The sequence below is a fragment of the Aegilops tauschii genome, chromosome 2 (assembly GCF_002575655.3).
Source record: "Aegilops tauschii subsp. strangulata cultivar AL8/78 chromosome 2, Aet v6.0, whole genome shotgun sequence".
Lineage (NCBI taxonomy): Eukaryota > Viridiplantae > Streptophyta > Magnoliopsida > Poales > Poaceae > Aegilops > Aegilops tauschii.
This window is the reverse complement of record NC_053036.3, coordinates 348,901,691-348,923,734: the sequence shown is the minus strand read 5'-3', so window position 1 is coordinate 348,923,734 and position 22,044 is coordinate 348,901,691. Positions and strand designations below refer to the sequence as shown.

At 43.2% G+C, this 22,044-nt stretch overlaps 1 protein-coding gene across 1 annotated transcript; it reads right to left on the bottom strand.

Annotated features, from left to right (window-relative positions):
• Window positions 1-19,386: 19,386 nt before the first annotated feature.
• On the bottom strand, window positions 19,387-21,754 carry LOC109745038 (small ribosomal subunit protein eS8). Its single transcript, XM_020304176.4, has 5 exons — window positions 21,625-21,754; window positions 21,461-21,533; window positions 20,397-20,733; window positions 19,786-19,970; window positions 19,387-19,674 (listed from the first exon to the last, which is right to left on the bottom strand). Exons 1-5 carry the CDS (start codon window positions 21,626-21,628, stop codon window positions 19,596-19,598), a joined length of 678 nt encoding a protein of 225 aa, XP_020159765.1. The 5' UTR covers window positions 21,629-21,754; the 3' UTR covers window positions 19,387-19,595.
• Between the last annotated feature and the right edge of the window lie 290 nt (window positions 21,755-22,044).

Sequence of the window (22,044 nt, the reverse complement as noted above, 5' to 3'; positions counted from 1 at the left end):
ACCGCTCTTGCAAATGTCGAACCAGCAATTTTCAACCCGAAAGGCATTCATATAAAACAATACGTGCCACATGGGGTGATAAAGGCGGTCCTCTCTTCGTCTTCCTTCGTCATAAAGATTTGGTGGTATCCTGAATAGGCGTCAAGGAACGACAGCAGGTTGCACCCGGCGGTGGAGTCCACGATCTGGTCAATGTGTGGCAAAGGGAAAGGATCCTTTGGGCAGGCTTTATTGATATCTGTATATTCAATGCACAGCCTCCATTTCCCATTTGCCTTGCGCACCACCACCGGGTTGGCCAACCATGTTGGGTGGAGCACTCCTCTGACCAAGCCTGCAGCTTCCAACTTCCTAATTTCCTCGATGATGAACTCTTGCCGCTCCAAAGCTTGCTTCCTGACCTTCTGCTTGACGGGCTGCGCATGAGGACAAACAGCAAGGTGGTGTTCAATCACCTCCCTGGGAACGTCGGGGATGTCAGATGCTTGCCATGCAAACACATCGACATTCGCCCGCAGGAAGGCGACGAGCGCGCTTTCTTATTTGCTGTTGAGGGTGGAGCTTATAGCGAAAGCTCCGCCCGTGCCGTCCTCCTTGACGGGCACCTTCTTAGTCTCTGGTGGTGCAGCCTTAGATTTCTTGCTCTTGCCGGTGGAGCTCTCTGGCACGTCCTCAACGGGAACGCAGCACTTCGAGGAGGCGCGTTTACCGGAGTGGGTGCAAGAGGCTTGGCCGGGGCCAGAAGCCTTGCCGGTGATTGAGGTCTTGCCGGGGCCAGAAGCCTTGCCGGTGACTGAGGTTTTGCCAGTCTTCTTCCCCTCGGGGGCTCTAGTGGCAGGAGCAAGTGCCTTGGCGGCAAGTGCTACCACCGCTTCCTGATAGAACTGGTCGGCACAGATGAGTGCGTCCTTCTTGTCGGAGCCGACAGTGATGATGCTCATCGGGTCGGGCATCTTCAGCGTGTTGTAGGCGTAGTGTGACGCTGCCATAAACTTGGCCAGTGCTGGGCGGCCAAGGATCCCGTTATATGGCAACGGGATCTTGGCTACATCAAAAACGATCTTCTCTGTCCTGTAGTTCAGCTCACCACCAAATGTAACTGGTAGCGTGATCTTACCTTTTGGCTGGCTTCTCCCTGGATTGATCCCTTGAAACATGCCCGTCTCCTCGAGATCTCCCTTGGGGATTTGCAACCTCTTAATCACCTGGGGCGAGATCAAGTTTAGACCGTCCCCACCGTCCACTAGCATTTTCGTCACCTTGAGGTTGCGAATTGTTGGCGAAACCAACAACGGCAAGCACCCGATCACGGTTGTGCGATCAGGGTGATCCTCGGCATCAAAAATGATAGGCGTGTGGGACCATTTCAGTGGCTTCTGGGTGTCGATCGATGGCTCTGTCGCATTGATCTCGTGCGCCCACTGTTTAAGCTGGCGGTGAGAAGAATGCAACAAGGCGCCACCATTGATGCACATGGCTTCTGTGGCCTTTTGAAATTCTTGGTCACTGGACTCGTCATCCTCTTCGTGGTCATCATCTCCCTCCTTGTCGCGGACTTGGGCAGGCCTCTCTTGTTGCTTTTCCTTGCTGCGGCGCCCCCCTCGGCCACCGCGCTTCTTGCCAGACCCCTCAGCACCATCCCGGCCCTTCTCCTTGTCCCGTCTTTCATACTCGGCTTTCTGCCTTTCCACAAGCTGCTCAACTTGCCGACAGTTTTGGAGGTCATGGCCCTTGGTGCGATGGATCTTGCAGTATTGCTTGTCGGAGCCTTCCGGCTTGTCGGCGGCCGCCAAGGCCTGGTAGGCGGCGCACCCGGCAACCTCTTTGCCGGGGTTGTCGACCTTGGCCTTCTTGGTGGTGCCGGGGTTGCCGGATTCCTCGACGGCAAGCATGGTCTTGCCCCTGCGCTTTCTATTACGCCGTTGGCCCTTCTTTGCCGGGGCGACAGCGTCTTCGTCTCCAAAATCGCTTCCCGTGCCGGCATCTTCGCCGGGGTACTTCCTTCCTTCTTCAGCACGAGCATATCTGTCGGCCAATATATACAGCTCGGCAACATCCCTAACCTTGTTCATGGCCAGCTCTTCACGCAGCTTGCGGTTGCGCACGTTCTAATGGAACGCGCTGATGACAGTGGCAGGATGAACATCTGGGATGTTGTACTACACACGGCTGAATCTCTGAATGTACTTGCGCAAGGATTCACCATCCTTTTGGGGGATGAGATGCAAATCACTTGCCTGGCCAGGAGCTTGATGGCCTCCGGTAAAGGCGCCAACAAACTCATGGCACAGGTCCGACCAAGAGGAGATGGAATCCACCGGCAGGTGCATCAACCATGACCTGACGTTGGGCTTGAGCACCAATGGGAAGTAGTTGGCGAGCACCTTGCCGTCCCGAGCCCCGGTTGCTTGCATCGCAATGGTGTAAACGCTCAAGAACTCGGACGGATGAGTCTTGCCATCGTACTTTTCTGGGACCTCTGGTTTGAAAGTGCGGGTAGTGGGCCACTGGAACCGTCGCAACTCACAGGTAAAGGCTGGACAACCTACCTCGTAAGGCAAGTCACTAGAACCCCCCGGCACAGGCCTGTACAAAGTGGGCCCTGCACACCTATCAGATTGATGGCGTGCTTCCCGTCGCTGCTCGATGGTAGTTCAAGCGTCCTCTTCAACCCGTTCCCGAAGAACTTGACGCTGGTCGCGACGAGCTCGTGGATCGGACGATGTCGTGGATCCATCACCACGGGCCTCGTCCCGTCGAGCTGGCGACTGTTGCTATCGTGGTGGAGGGGAGTGCACCGTGGTTGCGGCGCCTACGACCCTTCCGCCGTTGGAACGCGCCGGCTCGGTGGACCGTCGCCGCGAGGGCCCCGCCTCCTGGCATTGATGCTTATTGCCGTAGCCAATAAGGCTATGGATAGCAGCCCTCCACTCTTCTTGCCTCTCCACAGCAGGAGGGGAGTCGAGGAGTAGCTACACTCGCGCTAATGCTTCCGCTGGCGTAGGTGGCAGCGATAAGCACGAGGAACGGGAGCGCCATCACGGTTCCGCGGTCGTGTGCCATCTTGACCAGCATCTTGGCGTGCATGCCGGCACTGTGCATCTCGAGAATGATGCAGAGGGCTCTTCCTGCGGCGGCGCCCGGGGTCACCAACGTCGCGGCGCTGCTCGTCGTACACGACCTGGGAGGACCGCGGTGCGGGCGCCGGCGGGGGTGTCTTGGAGGTCGTCGTGCCGCCCATAGGTAGCACGGCTCTGCCCTTGGAGGTCCTCGTGCCGCCCGTGGGTGGGACGGCTCCATTCTTGGACGCGGCGGTGTGCGGCTCGTCGTCTTGGGCACGAACGACGCCGCTCGCCTCGCTTCGATTGCCAGAGTGTCGTGGATGCTCGCGAACCACACCTCTGCCACCATCCGCGACTACCCCGTCGCCCATCCGCGCTGGCACGGGGGGATCGGCTCCAAACGAACCGATCGCTGTGATCCCCTTCTTCTTGGGAGCCATGGTGATCGAGGAAATGACACGCTAACCGGTAGATCAGGTTTGCATAACTCTTTCCCCCTGCCTGGCGCGCCAAAGGATGTCGGTGAGAACGACACCTACGGGATCACGTCGATCCCTTCTACGGTTTGGCAGGGAAGAGGGGTAGGTCAATGAGCAGATCTAATGATCAACACGACAGATTTTTACCCAGGTTTGGGCCGCTGAGAAGCGTAAAACCCTAGTCCTGCTTGAGTGTGTATTTTGTGTTCTTGAGCTTCGGCTAGCTGCTCCGCATCTGAGCTGGGCCGAGAGGTTCAAAAGTCCGAACCCTCCTCCAGTATGCCGTGGGCCTCCTTTTATATGTCCAAGGGGCTGCCACAGTGGCATATAGGAGGTGTAAAGTGGCTACAGTGCCTATGTTTATCATCAGCGTCTTAGGACAAACGCATTAAATGCGTTGCTTACGTGCCCTTCAGCTTTATCAGGGACGGGAGTAGAACCTGTCCCGTCCGTTGCCGCCCCACTCCGTCTTGACACGTGTCCATGCCGACGAGGCATGCAGTGCCAAGTTGGCTGGCCAGCTGCTGCGCTGGAGAGGTGGCAGGATCTTCACGAAGATCTGCATGCCACCACGCAGGTGCTTGCCAGGCTGGTAGGTCGGCCACTGTGCTGGAGCGGTGACGGGATGGCAGAATCTTGCCGCAGTCTTGCCGATGCCCCCGGCAAGGATCTTGTCGGGGCCTCGTGAACGTCCTTGACAAGGATCTTGCCGGGTACTTCGTCTTCTGGCCTTCACAAAGATCTGCACGCGACTACGCGCGCACCCTTGGGTCTTGTCCTTAACGTTGTCGATGGTGTCAGAGCTCTCAACCACAAGGGTGGTGCTCTGGCTAGTGCTCTGTAAGTCGTCCCGGCAAGGATCTTGTCGGGGTCTCGCAAGCCGTCACGGCAAGGGTCCCGCCGGGGGTCCAGCTCGTCTTGTATCTTGTTTTTATCCTTGATCACCCCTTCACGCCTCGCCGCGCGTGGGGCTACGACTGCCCGTGCACAAGTATGGGGTGCTAAAGGGCCCAAACTTTAGTACACCGACAAAAAGGGGAGACTCTTTTTTTTTGAGGGTGTAAAAGGGGGGAGACTCTTATGGCATCAAATAAATTGTTTGCTCTGCTATGCTTGGAATCTATGTGAAATTTATGATCTTACTTGTTGCTCTAAGAATCCTAAAAACACCTTCCCTATTTCTATGAGTTCAATGACAATGAAATCTTATTGTCTTATGCCAGGGTTGATTATAGTTACTATGATATCAAACAAATTGACGAATTCGTTGCTTTTAAGGGTGCCTATGAACTTGCTTCTTTGATTGAAAAGTATGATATTAGTCTCTACAAATCTGGAAATTGTGCAATACTTAAATATTGCTATGAAAACTATGCATCTAATGCCTATGTTAGTGAATCAATTGGGAGAATGTCTGCTTTGGAAGAAAACAATGATATGCATAAATCTATAGAAAATTATAATTCTGTTGATTTGATAGAAATATCCCCTTATAATTAATGTAATGCTTGCTATTCTTATGGCCATGATGCCAATATTAATGATGCTTATGGTGATGAACTTGCTATAGTTCCTTATGTTAAAAATGAAATTATTGCTATTGCATCCACACTTGATAGCTCCTTGAATGAAAATCATGATTGCAATGATGTTATGATAAATTATATTAATGTCAATTGTGCTAATAATATGCAAAGCTACAAGCTTGGGGATGCTAATTTTGCTATGTCCACTACCTATTGTAATGATCATGATTGGGGTGATGCTTATTATGATCTAGAAAATTTATTTAAGCCTCATGAGGAATATGATATTGATAATAAAGTTTGCAATAATAATATTGAAAGTGGGTTTGGAAGAGCGTCAAATTTAGGTAATAACAATCCCACATATTTGGAGAGTGTTTAATCTTATGAATTTTTTGATAAAAGTGGGTTTGGAGAGGTCATGACTTTAGTTGATGTAAATCCCACTACCTTGGAAGGTTGTAAAACTTTTATGCTTGTGGATCATGAAGAGAATATTTTATATGATACTATATTTTTACAATTTGATCATGATCCCAAAAGTAATTATTATGAGAGAGGAAAATATGGTTGTAGAAATCTTCATGTTACTAAATTACCTCTCTTCATGGTGAAATCGTTATTGTTTCTTTCTTCTTGGTTGCATATGCTAGATATTTAGTGTCTTGATAATTTGTTTGATTATAAAATGCATATGCATAGGAAGAGATTTAGACTTAAATGTGTTTGTCATATGTTTCATGATGCTCTCTTTGTGTTTCAATTATTATCTTTCGTGTGAGCATCGTTGAAATCTTAAGCCTATCTTAATGGCTATAAAGAAAGAGATTGTTGCGAGACAACCCAATAACTTTTTGTTTTACTTTCTATTATTTAATAAATAATTAGTGTTTGTGCCAAGTAAAGCCTTTAGGATGGTTTGGTTGATAGTTGATTTGATTCTATGCATTAACAGAAACATTTGCATCTAGTAGCAGAATTGTTGAAAATCACTGGAGCGACGAAAAATTCTGAATTTTTTGCACATGATTGATATACAAATTTCCCACGTTTTCCTAATTCTTAAGAATTTTTGAAGTTACAGAAGTATGGTCAAAGTTCAGAATACTACAGACTGTTCTGTTTTTTACATATTCTATTTTCGTTGCATTGTGTGCTTATTTTGATGAATCTATGGATGGTATCGGGGGGTATAAGCCATGGTAAAGTTAGAATACAGTAGGTATAATGCAATAATAAAATATGATTGGGTTTGCAACAGTACTTAAAGTGGTGATTTGCTTTATTATACTAACGGATCTCACGAAGGTTTTGTTAAGTTTTGTGTGATTGAAGTTTTCAAGTTTTGGATGAGATCACGATGGATGAAGGAATAAGGAGTGACAATATCCTAAGCTTGGGGATACCCAAGGCAATATTCAAGGAAGTACCAAGCAACTAAGCTTGGGGATGCCCCGGAAGGCATCCCCTCTTTCTTCTAACGACCATCGGTAATTTTACTTGGAGCTATACTTTTATTCATCACATATCATGAGTTTTGCTTGGAGAGTCTTGTATTATATGAGTATTTGCTTGTTTTGCTTATTAGTTTGTCACAATCATCCTTGCTGGACACACCTATTTGAGAGAGCCATAATGATGCTATGATTTGTTAGAATTGCTTTGCTCTATGTGCTTCATATAAAAAATTTGATCTAGGGAATTGCTCTAGTGCTTCACTTATATCTTTTTGAGCACGGTGGTGGTTTAATTTTTGAAGAAATACTCTCATGCTTCACTTAGATCATTTTGAGAGTTAGTAATTTTTTTGAAGAAATGCTCTCATTCTTCACTTATATCATTTTGAGAGTTAGTGAAATTAAAAAAATGCTCTCATGCTTCATTTAGATTATTTTGAGAGTTAGATTTTTTTTTTGAATAAATATCCTCTCATGCTTCACTTATATTATTTTGAGAGTTGAAAATTTGGAAGAAATATTTATGCTCTCGTGATTCACTTAAATTTATTTGAGAGCTTGCTATTAGCAATGGTAATTTGCTTAAGATGTGAATATAGTCCCAATGTGATAGATATCCAAGAGGGATATAATAAAAACTTTCATAAACATCATTGGATATCAATACTTGATTCCCTGCAATATTTTTGCGATATGGAGATAGTAATATGTGAGTCATGTTGGTGAGTAATTATGCTTTAGTAAGAATATTGGTGTTAAGGTTTGTGATTCCCTATGCAAGTGATGCGGCTTGAACTACGTCGGTATTTCCCCAAAGAGGAAGGGACGATGCAGCACAACTACAGTAGGTATTTCCCTCAGCGATGAGATCAAGGTTATCGAACCAGTAGAGAACCAAGCAACACTATGTAAATGGTACCTGCACACAAAGAACAAATACTTGCAACCCGGCGTGTTAAAGGGGTTGTCAATCCCTTTCGGGTAACGGTGCCAGAAATTGCTAAGTTGTAGGGATAAAATTGTGATAGATTACATAGATAGATCTCAATAAAGCGCGGAATAAAATAGAGTGCAACAAAGTATTTTTGGGTTTTTGATAATATAGATCTAAAAATAAAATAAAAGGGAAATAGCAATGTAGATATGAAAATATATGATGAGAAAATAGACCCGGGGGTCGTAGATTTCACTAGTGGCTTCTCTCGAGAAAAAGAGCAAACGGTGGGTAAACAAATTACTGTTGGGCAATTGATAGAACCTCAAATAATTATGGCGATATCCAGGCAATGATCATTGTATAGGCATCACGTCCAAGATCAGTAGACCGACTCCTGCCTGCATCTACTACTATTACTCCACACATCGACCGCTATCCAGCATGCATCTAGTGTATTAAGTTCATGGAGAAACGGAGTAATGCAATAAGAACGATGACATGATGTAGACAAGTTCTATTCATGTAGGAATAGACCCCATCTTGTTATCCTTAATAGCAACGATACATACGTGTCATTTCCCCTTCTGTCACTGGGATTGAGCACCGTAAGATCGAACCCATCACAAAGAACCTCTTCCCATGGCAAGAAAAATCGATTTAGTTGGCCTAACTAAACCAAAGATTCGGAGAAGAAATACGAGGCTATGAGTAATCATGCATATAAGAGATCAAAACTCACATAACTATCATGGATAAAATAGATCTGATCATAAACTCAAAGTTCATCGGATCCCAACAAACACACCGCAAAAGAGTTACATCAAATAGATATACAAGAAACCATTGTATTGAGAATCAAAAGAAAGAGAGGAAGCCATCTAGCTACTAACTATGGACCCGAAGGTCCACAATGAACTACTCACGCATCATCGGAGAGGCACCAATGAGGATGATGAACCCCTCCGTGATGGTGTCTAGATTGGATCTGATGTTTCTGGTACTTGCGGCGGCTGGAATTGTGTTTCGTCGACTCCCCTAGGGTTTTTGGAATATTGGGGTATTTATAGAGCAAAGAGGTGGTGCGGGAGGCCACTGAGGTGGGCACAACCCACCAGGGCGCGCTTGGGCCCCCAGGCGCGCCCAGGTGGGTTGTGCCCCCCTCGGGGCACCCCTCTAGTACTTCTTTGGCCCATCCTGTGTCTTGTGGTCCAGAAAAATTCTCCAAAATTTTTTGCTGCGTTTGGACTCTGTTAGGTATTGATTTTCTGTGAAGTAAAAAACAAGCAAAAAAACAGCAACTCGCACTAGGCACTATGTCAATAGGTTAGTCCCAAAAATGATTGTAACACATCCAAGATTGATAATATAACAACATGGAACAATCAAAAATTATAGATACATTGGATACGTATCAGCATCCCCAAGCTTAATTCCTGCTCGTCCTCGAGTAGGTAAATGATAAAAATAGAATTTTTGATGTGGAATGCTGCCTATCATGTTCATCACATATTCTTTTTTTTTGTAGCATGGACATTTGGACTTTTATATGATTCAAAGCAATAGTCTAGTTTTGACATGAAGACTTCAATACTCAAGCATATCAACAAGCAACCATATCTTTCAAAATATCAACACTAAAGCAAGTTATCCCTAGCCCATTATGCTCAATAATTGATCCATTCATGAAACACACTCGCATATTAGCTACACCCAATGCTCAAGTACGGTCATAGTGCCCCTTGGTTGGTGCTTTATAAGAGAAGATGGAGACTCAAAAAATAAAAATTGCATAAGTAAAAAAAAGGCCCTCACAGAGGGAAGTAGGTATTTGTAGAGGTGCTAGAGCTCAAAGCGAAAAAGATAGAGATAAAACATTTTGGGTGGCATGCCTTTCCTGTCAACGAAAATGATCGAGTGGTTCCCAATACTTTCCATGGTAGATATATCATAGGCGGTTCCCAAACAGAAAATAAAGTTTATTCCTTTTTCCACCATACTTTCACATTCCACGGCTAACCGAATCCACGGGTGTCGTCCATACCAACACTTTCCAAGGACTTTATTATTTGACAACATAAAGTAAATTCATTTTTCATTTCGGGACTGGGCATCCCTAATACCTTTGTCGTACTCTCGTGCAATGACAAGTGAATAAACACTCATCTTGAGAATAACACATCTAGCATGGAAAAATATCAGACACCCCCTACCGTTTCATGAGCGGTACAAGCACACAAAAAGGAAATTTATTTTGAAGATTAGAGATGGCACATACAAATTTTCCTAGAACGGCAAAAGAATACCGCATATAGGTAGGTATAGTGGACTCATATGGCAAAACTGGTTTAAGGATTTTGGATGCACAAGTAATAATCATACTTAGTACAAGTGAAGGCTAGCAAAAGATTGAGAAGCATCCAACAAAGAAACGAAAAATCTCATAAGCGAGCATTAAGCATAACTAACACCGAATAATGCACCACAAGTAGGATGTAATTTCATTGCATAACTATTGACTTTCGTGCTTGCATAGGGAATCACAAACCTTAACATCAATATTCTTACTAAACCATAATTACTCATCAACATGACTCACATATCATTATCATCATATCGCAAAAGTATTACAAAGAATCAAGTTTATTTTGTCCAATGATCTTCATAAAAGTTCTTATTATATCCTTCTTGAATATCTATCACTTTGGGACTAGTTTCATATGTTGCTTTTTAAAAGCTCAAACAAATCTAAGTGAAGAACATGAGCATAAAAATTTTCTTCTCTCATAATATTATAAGTGAAGCATGAGAGAGTTTCTAAATTTTTTTACTAACTCTCAAATAAATCTAAGTGAAGCATGAGAGCCTTTATTCAAAAATAATAAAGCACACCGTACTCAAAAATATGTAAGTGAAGGACTAGAGCAATTCCATAGCTCAAAAAATTTAAGTGAAGCACATAGAGCAATTCTAACAAATCATAGTGTAATTTTGACTCTCTCAAATAGGTGCGTTCAGCAAAGATACTTGACTTAAACTAAAAAGGAAAACAAGCAAAGACTCATATAATACAAGACGCTCCAAGCAAAACTCGGGATATGTGACGAATAAAAATATAGTTCCAAGTAAAATGCCGGTGGTCGTTAGAAGAAAGAGGGGATGCCACTCGGGGCATCCCCAAGCTTAGTTGATTGCTTCTTTTTTAGATAATAGCTGGGATGCCATGGGGCATCCCCATGCTTAAGCTCTTCTTACTCATTATTCCTTCATCCATCGTGATCTCACCCAAAACTTGAAAACTTCAATCACACAAAACTCAACAAATCCTTTGTGAGATCCGTTATAACAAAGCAAATTACTACTCTAAGTATTGTTGCAAACCCATTCATATTTTATTTTTGCATTATATCTACTGTGTTCCAACTTTACCATGGCCTATACCCTCTAATACAAACCATAGATTCATTAAAATAAGCACACAACGCAAAGAAAACAGAATCTGTCAAAAACAGAACAGTTTGTAACAATTTGAAAACTTGGAATACTTCTATAACTCCAAAAATTCTGAAAAATTAGGACAATGTAGGAAATTTGTATATCAATCTTGTGTACAAAAATCAGGATTTTATCTCGCTTCTGTGTATTTTCAAAATTGTTTTACTTGACGCAAAAGTTTTTGTTTTTCAACAAGATCAAATCAACTATCACCCAACATGATCCTAAAGGCTTTGCTTGGCACAAAAACTAACTAAAACATTAAAAAAAACTCAATCATAACAGTAGCATAATTGTGCAAACACTCAAGAACAGAAAGAAAAAGACAAAAATAAATTGTATTCATTGGGTTGCCTCCCAACAAGCGCTATCGTTTTATGCCCCTAGCTAGGCATAATGCATAGATTCAAGTATTGTCATCTTTAGTTTCCGACTCCTCAATCAAACACTTAGAATTCTTTAAGGATTTGGCATACAAATTTTCAATAAAAATACTCCTAGGAACAAATTTGAAGAATTCATTTTTGCAAGTAGGGTCTTTAATCACTTCAACAAAGTTATTGTGAATACTAATCATTTTAAGATCTTCTTTGTTAGAAGTTGTACCCTTGTTTTTAGTGACTTGAATAATATTGCCAATTTTTATAGGAGTTTTTTCAATAGTTTTAGCGGAAGAAAAAGCCGTGCTTAAATTACTAAAAATTTCTTCCAACTTATCTATTGTAGCGGGGCTCTACTCTATTCTTTCGTTGAATGCGGGCTCCTTTTCTTTTAGTACCTTAAGAGCATCTCCCACTTTTGACCCGATTCTATTAGCAAGATTGTGCATCCTTTTATCTCATTTTTCAATATTTTCATCAGTGAGCATTTTCTTTTCAATAGCATCTAACCTTTCCATAACATGCTCGAGAGTTAAAGTTGTTTCATTAACCATAAGAAGGGGAGATCCCACTAAATTTCCCATAGCATTAAAAGCATCTAGCTAAGGACACATCAAAAAGTTCCCACCGGTAATTGTATCAAGAACGAATCTAGACCAAGTAGCGATGCCCACATAAAAGCAGCGAAGAAGAACAACGGTAGATTGCTTACGAATAGATCTATTATGAGTATTGCAAATCCTATACCAAGCATCTTTTAAATTCTTCCCTCCCCTTTGTTTGAAGTTAAGAACCTCGTTCTCGGGAGTGCACGATAGAGGAATAACTATCCATAACGATTAAAAAGTGCCAACATTATTGCACACGAAAAACAGATCTGACGAGAAAACGGCGAACGAAAAAGAGGGCGAATAAAACGAAAAAAAAATGTGAAGTGGGGAGATGAAAATGAGAGGCAAATGGCAAATAATGTAAATTGCAAGGAGATGAGATTTGTGATTAGGAACCTGATTGATGTTGATGATGTCTCCCCGGCAACGGCGCCAGAAATTCCTTTTGATGTGGCTTGAACTACGTCGGTATTTCCCCAAAGAGGAAGGGATGATGCAGCACAGCTACGGTAGGTATTTCCCTCAGTGATGAGACCAAGGTTATCGAACCAGTAGGAGAACCAAGCAACACTATGTAAACGGTACCTGCACACAAAGAACAAATACTTGCAACCCGACGTGTTAAAGGGGTTGTCAATCCCTTTCGGGTAACGGTGCCAGAAATTGCTAAGTTGTAGGGATAAAAATGTGATAGATTGGATAGATAGATCTCGATAAAACACGAAATAAAATAAAGTGCAACAAAGTATTTTTTGGTTTTTGATAATATAGATCTGGAAATAAAAGATGCAAATAAAAGAAAAGGCAAATAACAATGTAGATCTGAAAATATATGATGAGAAAATAGACCCGGGGGCCATAGATTTCACTAGTGGCTTCTCTCGAGAAAAATAGTAAACAGTGGGTAAACAAATTACTGTTGGGCAATTGGTAGAACTTCAAATAATTATGGTGATATCCAAGCAATGATCATTATATAGGCATCACGTCCAAGATTAGTAAACCGACTCCTGCCTGCATCTACTACTATTACTCCACACATCGACCGCTATCTAGCATGCATCTAGTGTATTAAGTTCATGGAGAAACGGAGTAATGCAATAAGAATGATGACATGATGTAGACAAGATCTACTCATGTAGGAATAGACCCCATCTTGCCTTAATAGCAATGATACATACGTGTCAGTTCCCCTTCTATCACTGGGATTGAGCACCGTAAGATCGAACCCATCACAAAGCACCTCTTCCGATGGCACGAAAAATCGATCTAGTCGGCCTAACTAAACCAAAGATTCGAATAAGAAATACGAGGCTATAAGTAATCATGCATATAAGAGATCAAAACTCAAACAACTTTGATGGATAAAAATAGATCTGATCATAAACTCAAAGTTCATCGGATCCCAACAAACACACCGCAAAAGGGTTACATCAAATAGATCTACAAGAGACCATTGTATTGAGAATCCAAAGAGAGAGAGAGAGAGGAAGCCATCTAGCTACTAACTACGGACCCGAAGGTCTACAATGAACTACTAACGCATCATCGGAGAGGCACCAATGAGGATGATGAACCCCTGTGTGATGGTGTCTAGATTGGATCTGATGTTTCTGGTATTTGTGGCGGCTGGAATTGTGTTTCGTTAACTCCCTAGGGTTTTTGGAATATTGGGGTATTTATAGAGCAAAGAGGCGGTGCGGGAGGCCACCGAGGTGGGCACAACCCACCAGGGCGCGCCTGGGCCCCCAGCTGCGCCCAGGTGGGTTGTGCCCCCCTCGGGGCAACCCTCTGGTACTTCTTTGGCCCATCATGTGTCTTCTGGCCCAGAAAATTTCTCCAAAAAGTTTTGCTGCGTTTGGACTCCGTTTGGCATTGATTTTCTGTGAAGTAAAAAATAAGCAAAAAAACATCAACTGGCACTTGGCACTATGTCAATAGGTTAGTCCCAAAAAATGATATAAAGTTGCTATAAAATGACTGTAAAACATCCAAGATTGATAATATAACAACATGGAATAATCAAAAATTATAGATACGTTGGAGACGTATCAGCATCCCCAAGCTTAATTCCTGCTCGTCCTCGAGTAGCTAGATGATAAAAACAATTTTTTTGATGTGGAATGTTGTCTATCATGGTCATCACATATTCTTTTCTTTTGTAGCATGGACATTTGTACTTTTATATGATTCAAAGCAATAGTGTAGTTTTGATATGAAGACTTCAATACTCAAGCATATCAACAAGCAACCATGTCTTTCAAAATATCAACACTAAAGCAAGTTATCCCTAGCCCATTATACTCAATAATTGATCCATTCATGAAACACACTCGCATATTAGCTACACCCAATTCTCAAGTACAATCGTAGTGCCCCTTAGTTGGTGCTTTATAAGAGAAGATGGAGACTCAAAAAATAAAAATTGCATAAAGTAAAAAAAAGGCCCTTCGCAGAGGGAAGTAGGTATTTGTAGAGGTGCTAGAGCTCAAAGCGAAAAAGATAGAGATAAAACATTTTGGGTGGCATGCCTTTCCTGTCAACGAAAACGATCGAGTAGTTCCCAATACTTTCCATGCTAGATATATCATAGGCGGTTCCCATACTTTCACATTCCACGGCTAACCGAATCCATGGGTGTCGTCCATACCAACACTTTCCAAGGAATTTAGTATTTGACAACATAAAGTAAATTCATTTTTCATTTCGGGACTGGGCATCCCTAATACATTTGTCGTACTCTCGTGCAATGACAAGTGAATACACACTCATCTTTAGAATAACACATCTAGCATGGAAAAATATCAGACACCCCCTACTGTCTCATGAGCGGTACGAGCACACAAAAAGGAAATTTATTTTGAAGATTAGAGATGGCACATACAAATTTGCTTAGAACGACAAAAGAATACCGCATATAGGTAGGTATAGTGGACTCATATGGCAAAACTGGTTTAAGGATTTTGGATGCACAAGTAGTAATCATTAGTACAAGTGAAGGCTAGCAAATTATTGAGAAGCATCCAACCAAGAAAGGAAAAATCTCATAAGCGAACATTAAGCATAACTAACACCGAATAATGCACCACAAGTAGGATGTAATTTCATTGCATAACTATTGACTTTCGTGCTTGCATAGGGAATCACAAACCTTAACATCAATATTCTTACTAAACCATAATTACTCATCAACATGACTCACATAGCATTATCATCATATCGCAAAACTATTACAAAGAATCAAGTTTATTTTGTCCAATGATCTTCATGAAAGTTTTTATTATATCCTTCTTGAATATCTATCACTTTGGGACTAGTTTCATATGTTACTTTTTAAAAGCTCAAACAAATCTAAATGAAGAACATGAGCATAAAAATTTCTTCTCTCAAAATAATATAAGTGAAGCATGAGAGAGTTTCTAATTTTTTTTACTAACTCTCAAATAAATCTAAGTGAAGCATGAGAGCCTTTCTTCAAAATACTAAAGCACACCGTATTATGTTTTCTCTGAACTATTTTATGCATGACTATTGTAGCCTCGTATTTCTTCTTCGGGTTATTGGTTTGGTTTGGCCAACTAGATTGATTTTTCTTGACATGGGAAGAGGTGCTTTGTGATGGGTTCGATCTTGCGGTGCTCAATCTCAGTGATAGAAGGAGACATGACATGCATGTATCGTTGCTATTAAGGGTAACAAGATGGGGTTTATTTATACATGAGTTTGTCTTGTCTACATCATGTCATCTTGCCTAATGCATTACTCCGTTTTCCATGAACTTAATACACTAGATGCATGCTGGATAGCGGTCGATGTGTGGAGTAATAGTAGTAGATGCATGATGCCTATATACATGATCATTGCCTTGGATATCGTCATAATTATTTGCTTTTTTGTCAATTGCCCAACAATAATTTGTTTACCCACCGTATGCTATTTTCTCGAGAGAAGCCTCTAGTGAAAACTACGGCCCCCGGGTCTATTTCCTATCATATTAAAACCAAAAATACCTTGCTACATTTTTTCTTTATTTATTTTATTTTTTGTTTTAGTTAGATCTATTTATCAAATCTCATACAATTTAATCTATCTCAATACCGTTGAGGGACTGACAACCCATTTACGCGTTGGTTTGCAAGTATTTGTTGTTTGTGTGCATGTGTTGTTTACGTAGTGTTGCTTAGTTCTCCTACTAGATTCATAACCTTGGTTTCATAACTAAGGGAAATACTTATCGCTGTTGTGTTGCATCATCCCCTCCTCTTCGGGGAAATACCAACGCAGATTACAAGCAATCGAGAACTCCACAGAACCACATGATTACAATGGATACCACAGGCATACATGCATGACTAACAACACTATTGAGTTTGTATTAATCCTAGTAATGTGCATGATATGTGAAGATAGTTGTTTATACAATTGAAATTGAAACCAACATAGATCAAGAAGTTACAACACCAAACTAGTTAAATAAACAAGTATAAAACAGAGAAACAACCAAAATAACAGTAACCTGAAATTGGATTTTTCTTCGTGTTTCATATAATATTTGCATGATGGGAAGATACCGAGAGAGGATTTAACAACATCGAAAGCCATGCTCGCTAAACTATGGATGATTGATGGTGCTTTGTCCGCAAGAATAGGTGTGCTACTAATGCCTATTAGAGTTGGGGTTCCCCGTGGCGGCCATGGTGCTTTGGGCACTGGAGTTGCCATAGTAACTGCTCGTGTTGGGTGCTTTGTGGTGGAGATGGTTTTGTGTCAACTGGAACTACATTACTATCTACTGGGGTTGGGGTTAGATGGGGTGTAACTGGTCCTATGTTCATCGGAGTAAGGGTACTATATGCGAGAGTGTGGGTTATGTGTCGTGGGGCCGGTTGTTGGGAAATACAATCGGGTGCTATCTGCATCGACAGGTAGCACTGTCTTTTCTAAAGACCGTGTTTTTTACTTCGTTAGATATTGTCATCACCCCCTCTAATTCAAATGGTTGATAAGCAAGAAAAGTAATTGAATGTATAAAAATCATATGATAGACAAATGCAATAGGTAGTGGGGGAAAGAGGGCATGAAATATTCCACATATATTTTTTCTAACTAAGCACGATAGCATGACACAATTTCACATATACGATGTCTAACTAAACATGATAGGATGACATAATTCATATATATGATGTCTAACTAAACAGGATGACATGACATAATTATATGATGTCTTACTAAACAGGTTGACATGACATAATTCATATATGTTGTCTAAGTAAACAGGATGGCATGATATAATTCACATATATAATTTATATACTAAGTAGATGACATTCACATATATGATGTCTAAACTAAGCAATACAGACAGGAGTACTATAACCCTCCCAAATTAGGGCATACACCTTGGGGGGATATGACTGATTATTTGTCTCTGAATACTTCTTTGATGAGCTATGCATAACCGACCGGACATCTGCTTCGACGGGTTGTACTGTCTGCTCTAAAGACCTTGTTTTCACTCCAGATATTTTTCATCGCCCACTCAAATGGCTGATTCACGGGAATAGTAGTTGCATGTACAAACATTGTCATCAAATAGAATACGTAATTGAAAAAAATGATGACATGACATAATTCGCATATATGATGCCTGACTAAATATGATCACATTGCATAATTTACATATATGATGTCTGGCTATGACATTGCATAATGCACATATTACTCCTATAAAGGATGTTGGAGTACCCGCCTCCCTAGGGGGCTTCGAGGGTGAGAGAGCCTTCTGCGCCATCCATTTTCGGATGGCTAGCTGCGGGGCCTCTCGCGTGCTATGCGTGCCATCCGATCAGCCCTGACGGCGTGCTCCTAGGCGACCCGCCTCCGCGGTTCATGACGGGTGGACTGTGGGGCATTCCTGTGGCCACCGTCATTGGGCGGCTTCAGCGCGCCCGCAAGTTGCCTTTCTTGCGGTGCCCCACACGCGATGGGCCAGCCGGACTCGCTTGTCCGTGTGTACGCCATGGGTGGGTATGACGGCACGCAGTCGGATGGCTCGGGCGAGCAAGTGTCCGACCCGTCCGTTTCGAGGCGGCGTGCCGCGGGGTCTTCTTGGGGGCTCTCCGCATCATTCGATCCGTTCGGGCAGCACGGACCCGGGCGCCCCTTCTCCTCGGTCCATGACGGGTGGACCGTCGCGCCCATGAGAACCGCGACGCGCCGGCCGAGATGGCATGTCGGTGTGTATGCCCCAGGTGGGTGCGTCGCTCGCAGGCCCCTATGTTAGAGTTGTTCCCTCGCCCAAGTCGTCTGCCTGTGTGTCCTCCTACCTGGGCTGGTTCGGTCACGCCAGCCGCGGGGGGGGGGGGGGGGGGGGGGGGGGGGGGGGTGGGCTCTACGCGGGTGGTTCGCTTGCCCGAGCCGGGTGCTTGCGTGGAGAGCAGCCCCGGCCGTCAGTAGCGTTCGCCCCGTGAAGGGTTATTTTGGGGAAGGAAGGAAACTCAAGACTCAAGCGAGAAGCAGGAGCAAGAAAAAGAAGAAAAGGAGGAATGCAAAAATTGCACTACATGACAATTCATTCCACCCCATCGCACAATTCAAACCGCCTAGGAGCTGGGTGAAAAGGCCTCTGATGCCCTTTTGTTCCTGGACTATATATTTCGTGCATCTCAATTTTTAGGGTTATGAAAGCATAAGAACTATTTGAGGGCTTTGCTCGTCTATCACTTATTTCATTGTGAAATAAGGAAATGCGCATATCCCTCCTTTTTCTCTAATTCGAGCGAGAGTAAAGGCACAACTTCCTCATCTTTGCTTTATAGGATATACTCCCTCCGTCCGAAAATACGTCATCAAAATAAATAAAAAGAGATGTATCTAGAACTAAAATACATCTAAATACATCCCCTTTTATCCATTTTGATGTATTTCCGGAGCTCTAGCTATCTGATCCAACAGTTCTTCCACCTTGCCCGCAATCTGGGAGGATTATTATGAGATGGAGAAGCTTTCACCTAGACCCCGGTTAAGTCGTTTCTTCAAGGGCATAGTCAGGATAATTAGGTTCATTTGGATTTTTATTGGTTTCCACTCGATGGGACCCATAGTCAGGATTAAAGGAGTTGGGGCAAGTTAATTAGAGTACTAAATATTTGAAGATCCATCTTGAAGCAAGACATCCATCCAAGCAACACAGATGTATATTCTATTAAACTGATTCATACCTCCAATAATGTAAACCGCCTAGCACAAAATCAATAGGCGCAGCCTGGGTTAGTTGCGGAGAGATCGGGATGCCCGAAGAGAAGGAAATTGCTTTACTTCCATGACGAGGGATTTCAGATACGATGAAGCTCATTTGCAACTGCAAAAACCACACAAACCAAACTACATCCTGGAAGGCAAAACTTGCATCAAATCAACATGGAGACGCGAGAACAAAATTTCACTTAACAGATGAAAATACTGCAAGGTAGAACAACACATAATAGAATCTGGATAGCTTTAGATCACAACCAAAACAGGCAAAACATTCTCAGTTCAACCTAGGACTCGAACAGTTTACAGAAAATGGTGTTCAGTATGTCTGCAAACATGACATGGACGCAACATCTAAGAAAATCCAACGAGTAACATGCAGCAGCTCTTCGGCCTAAGCTGTGGCACCCTTGCCCTTCTTCTTCTGGAGCTTCCTCATGTAGAACTCCAGCTCCTTGCCCTCCAGGATGTACCTGTAGTTTCAAGACACAAAAGTATTAACACCATAGCTAACAAGAAATTGTAGAGTACTGTTTAGAATTTAATGTACAAAGGGTGATGAACAGATGAACTGTGATGCTTACCCATCAGCTCTGCCACACTGTCCAGGGCGAGACGAAATGCAGGCCAGCAGCCTTCCACCACTGAACTGCTCCTCAATGTGCGAGTCCAGTGTACGTCCCTGCTGGCGCTTCTCAAGCTTCCTCTGGACATTGTTGCTCTTCTTTGCTTCCTCTGTGGCAGCAGCAGCAACCTCAGCCTCTTGTCCCTGAGAATAAGAAAATCACACAAAGCAAGCATAAGCAGTGAGCAGGGATAAGACTGGATCAGGGATTGGATACAATCAAAGGGAAAAAGGGCATAATATAAACTAGGGGTCTTGAAACATTATTGGCAAAATGCAACCACTAAAATAAGATGTTCAAAACATAAAAGTTAGTATCTACAAAGACCAATTTAAGGAATTTATTCATGAATGAAATACAATGAGCAAGGAGGCCGGATAAACAAGTTGGAACTAACAGTCCAGAATGAAAGGATACTAATGCATGCAACCAGAATTAAAAAAGAATTGGTACTTCTGCTACAACTACCAAACTGAATATCATTTCAACTAAGTAGCACATCCTAAACAAGCTATACAGTATTACCAACCTCAGGATACAGAATTGAAATACAGAAACAGGAATAATACCTCAGCAGCTTCCTTCTTGGCAGCTGCAGCAGCTTTCTTCTTCCTACCGATTTCAACTCCATAATGAGTCAGGTACCACTGTTTGAAAGGGGCTGCATCAACTTGCACAATGGCATTCTTGACAAGGGTCTGAGTCCTCACAAGCTCATTGTTCGACGAATTGTAAACCACATCCAGGAGACGGGTCTTGCGGGTCACAGCCTCACTACCCCATGAGAAGTTACCAGTGTCAAGACGGAGAGCCCTCCACTTCACGTTACCTCCGCGAACACGGACCCTCCTCACTGTCTTGTTGCTCGAAAGCTTAGTGTTGGCTGGCTGGCGGCCGAGCTCATACCTGATAAAAGATGAAGGACAAAGTAAGATTCATAACAAAGTGTAAAGTTCTTGCAAGGTCTCAGCCAGCCTAAGAGTTGATCAGTACATTTGTTCAAATCATCAAATTTGCATATTCCAAAATGAAACAGAACCAAGTGCGGATATGGCTAAGAATAACTCGCAGAATACAAAATAAAAAACATGTTTACGTATAGACAACATCATGTCTGAACACAGAATATTGTAAGTATGGACGCTTTGGACATTCCGAAGCAAGAATACTGTATCACAAAACTTGTACTTCAAAACAACGATCGAAACAGCAGTATCACTACAAAAATGAGTGACGGACCCAGTCATATTGCCAACATCAAGTTCACGTTAGTTACAGCAAATTAACATGAACACACCAGAAGTTCGCATGTCGCCAAAACCATAGATGTGCGTAAACGAATGAAGGTTGTCAAGTCACCAGAAAGCGGAATACCCGCGCTACTCGCGTAATTACCAGGCTAGTTACCACCAAGCTATCATACGAGATCTAGAAAATGCTAGTTACCGAGCTATCATACAAGAGTTCAGACGCGTCGAATAAATGAATAAACCCAGATATCCACCGCAGCAACGACAATTTATCCACGCCCGATCTAAGTAAACACGGATCTAACCTACCTAGAACCTCCACACATCTTCACGAACCGTAAGGGAAGGGGGGAGGGGAAGGGGGGAAGGGGATTCGCTCTTACTTTCGCTTCTTCCTCCAAGCCTTCTGCTTCCCACCGGTGGCCCGGCGCTTGTGCATGGAGTCACGCGAGATACCTGCAGAACCACCATGGCGGCGATAAGCATCGTGCAAACCAGGCAGCCTCCGAGGGAACAACGAAACGAATAGCAGATCGGCGGAGCTTACCCATGGTGGCGTCGGTTGCTTGGCTCCGCTGCTGATTCGCCTGCGCGCCGCCGCAGCTTTGGTTTGGTCTCGCAAGGAGGAAGGACGGGAACCCTGAGGGGGGTCGGGATTAAATAGGAAGGCATCCGGGCTTAGGGTTTACTCACAGGTGGGCCGCGAATGGTCCAAAGGTGCACCATGGGCTAAAGCGCGCGGTCTAGTCGGCCTTCGTCACCAAGCCCAAATGAGCAGACAGGACGCAACTTCGAAAAAAAAGTACAGAGCACGCTACATAGTTGGCCCATGTCAGAAAAAAGAAAGTACATTTTTCATTGAGACCTCCTAGTCAGCGCCAGAAGCGTCCGCTCGCTTCCTTAGTACTCCCTCCGTCCGAAAAAAAGTTTGTCCCAAACTTATTCCTCAAATAAATGTATCTAGCAC

Coding starts and splice junctions, on each gene's coding strand:
- LOC109745038 (XM_020304176.4), bottom strand. Junction 20,734..21,460: donor GCTTGGAGGAAGAAGCGAAA/GTAAGAGCGAAT, acceptor ATCTTTTATCAG/GTATGAGCTCGGCCGCCAGC. Junction 19,971..20,396: donor CCAAGAAGGAAGCTGCTGAG/GTATTATTCCTG, acceptor TCTTATTCTCAG/GGACAAGAGGCTGAGGTTGC.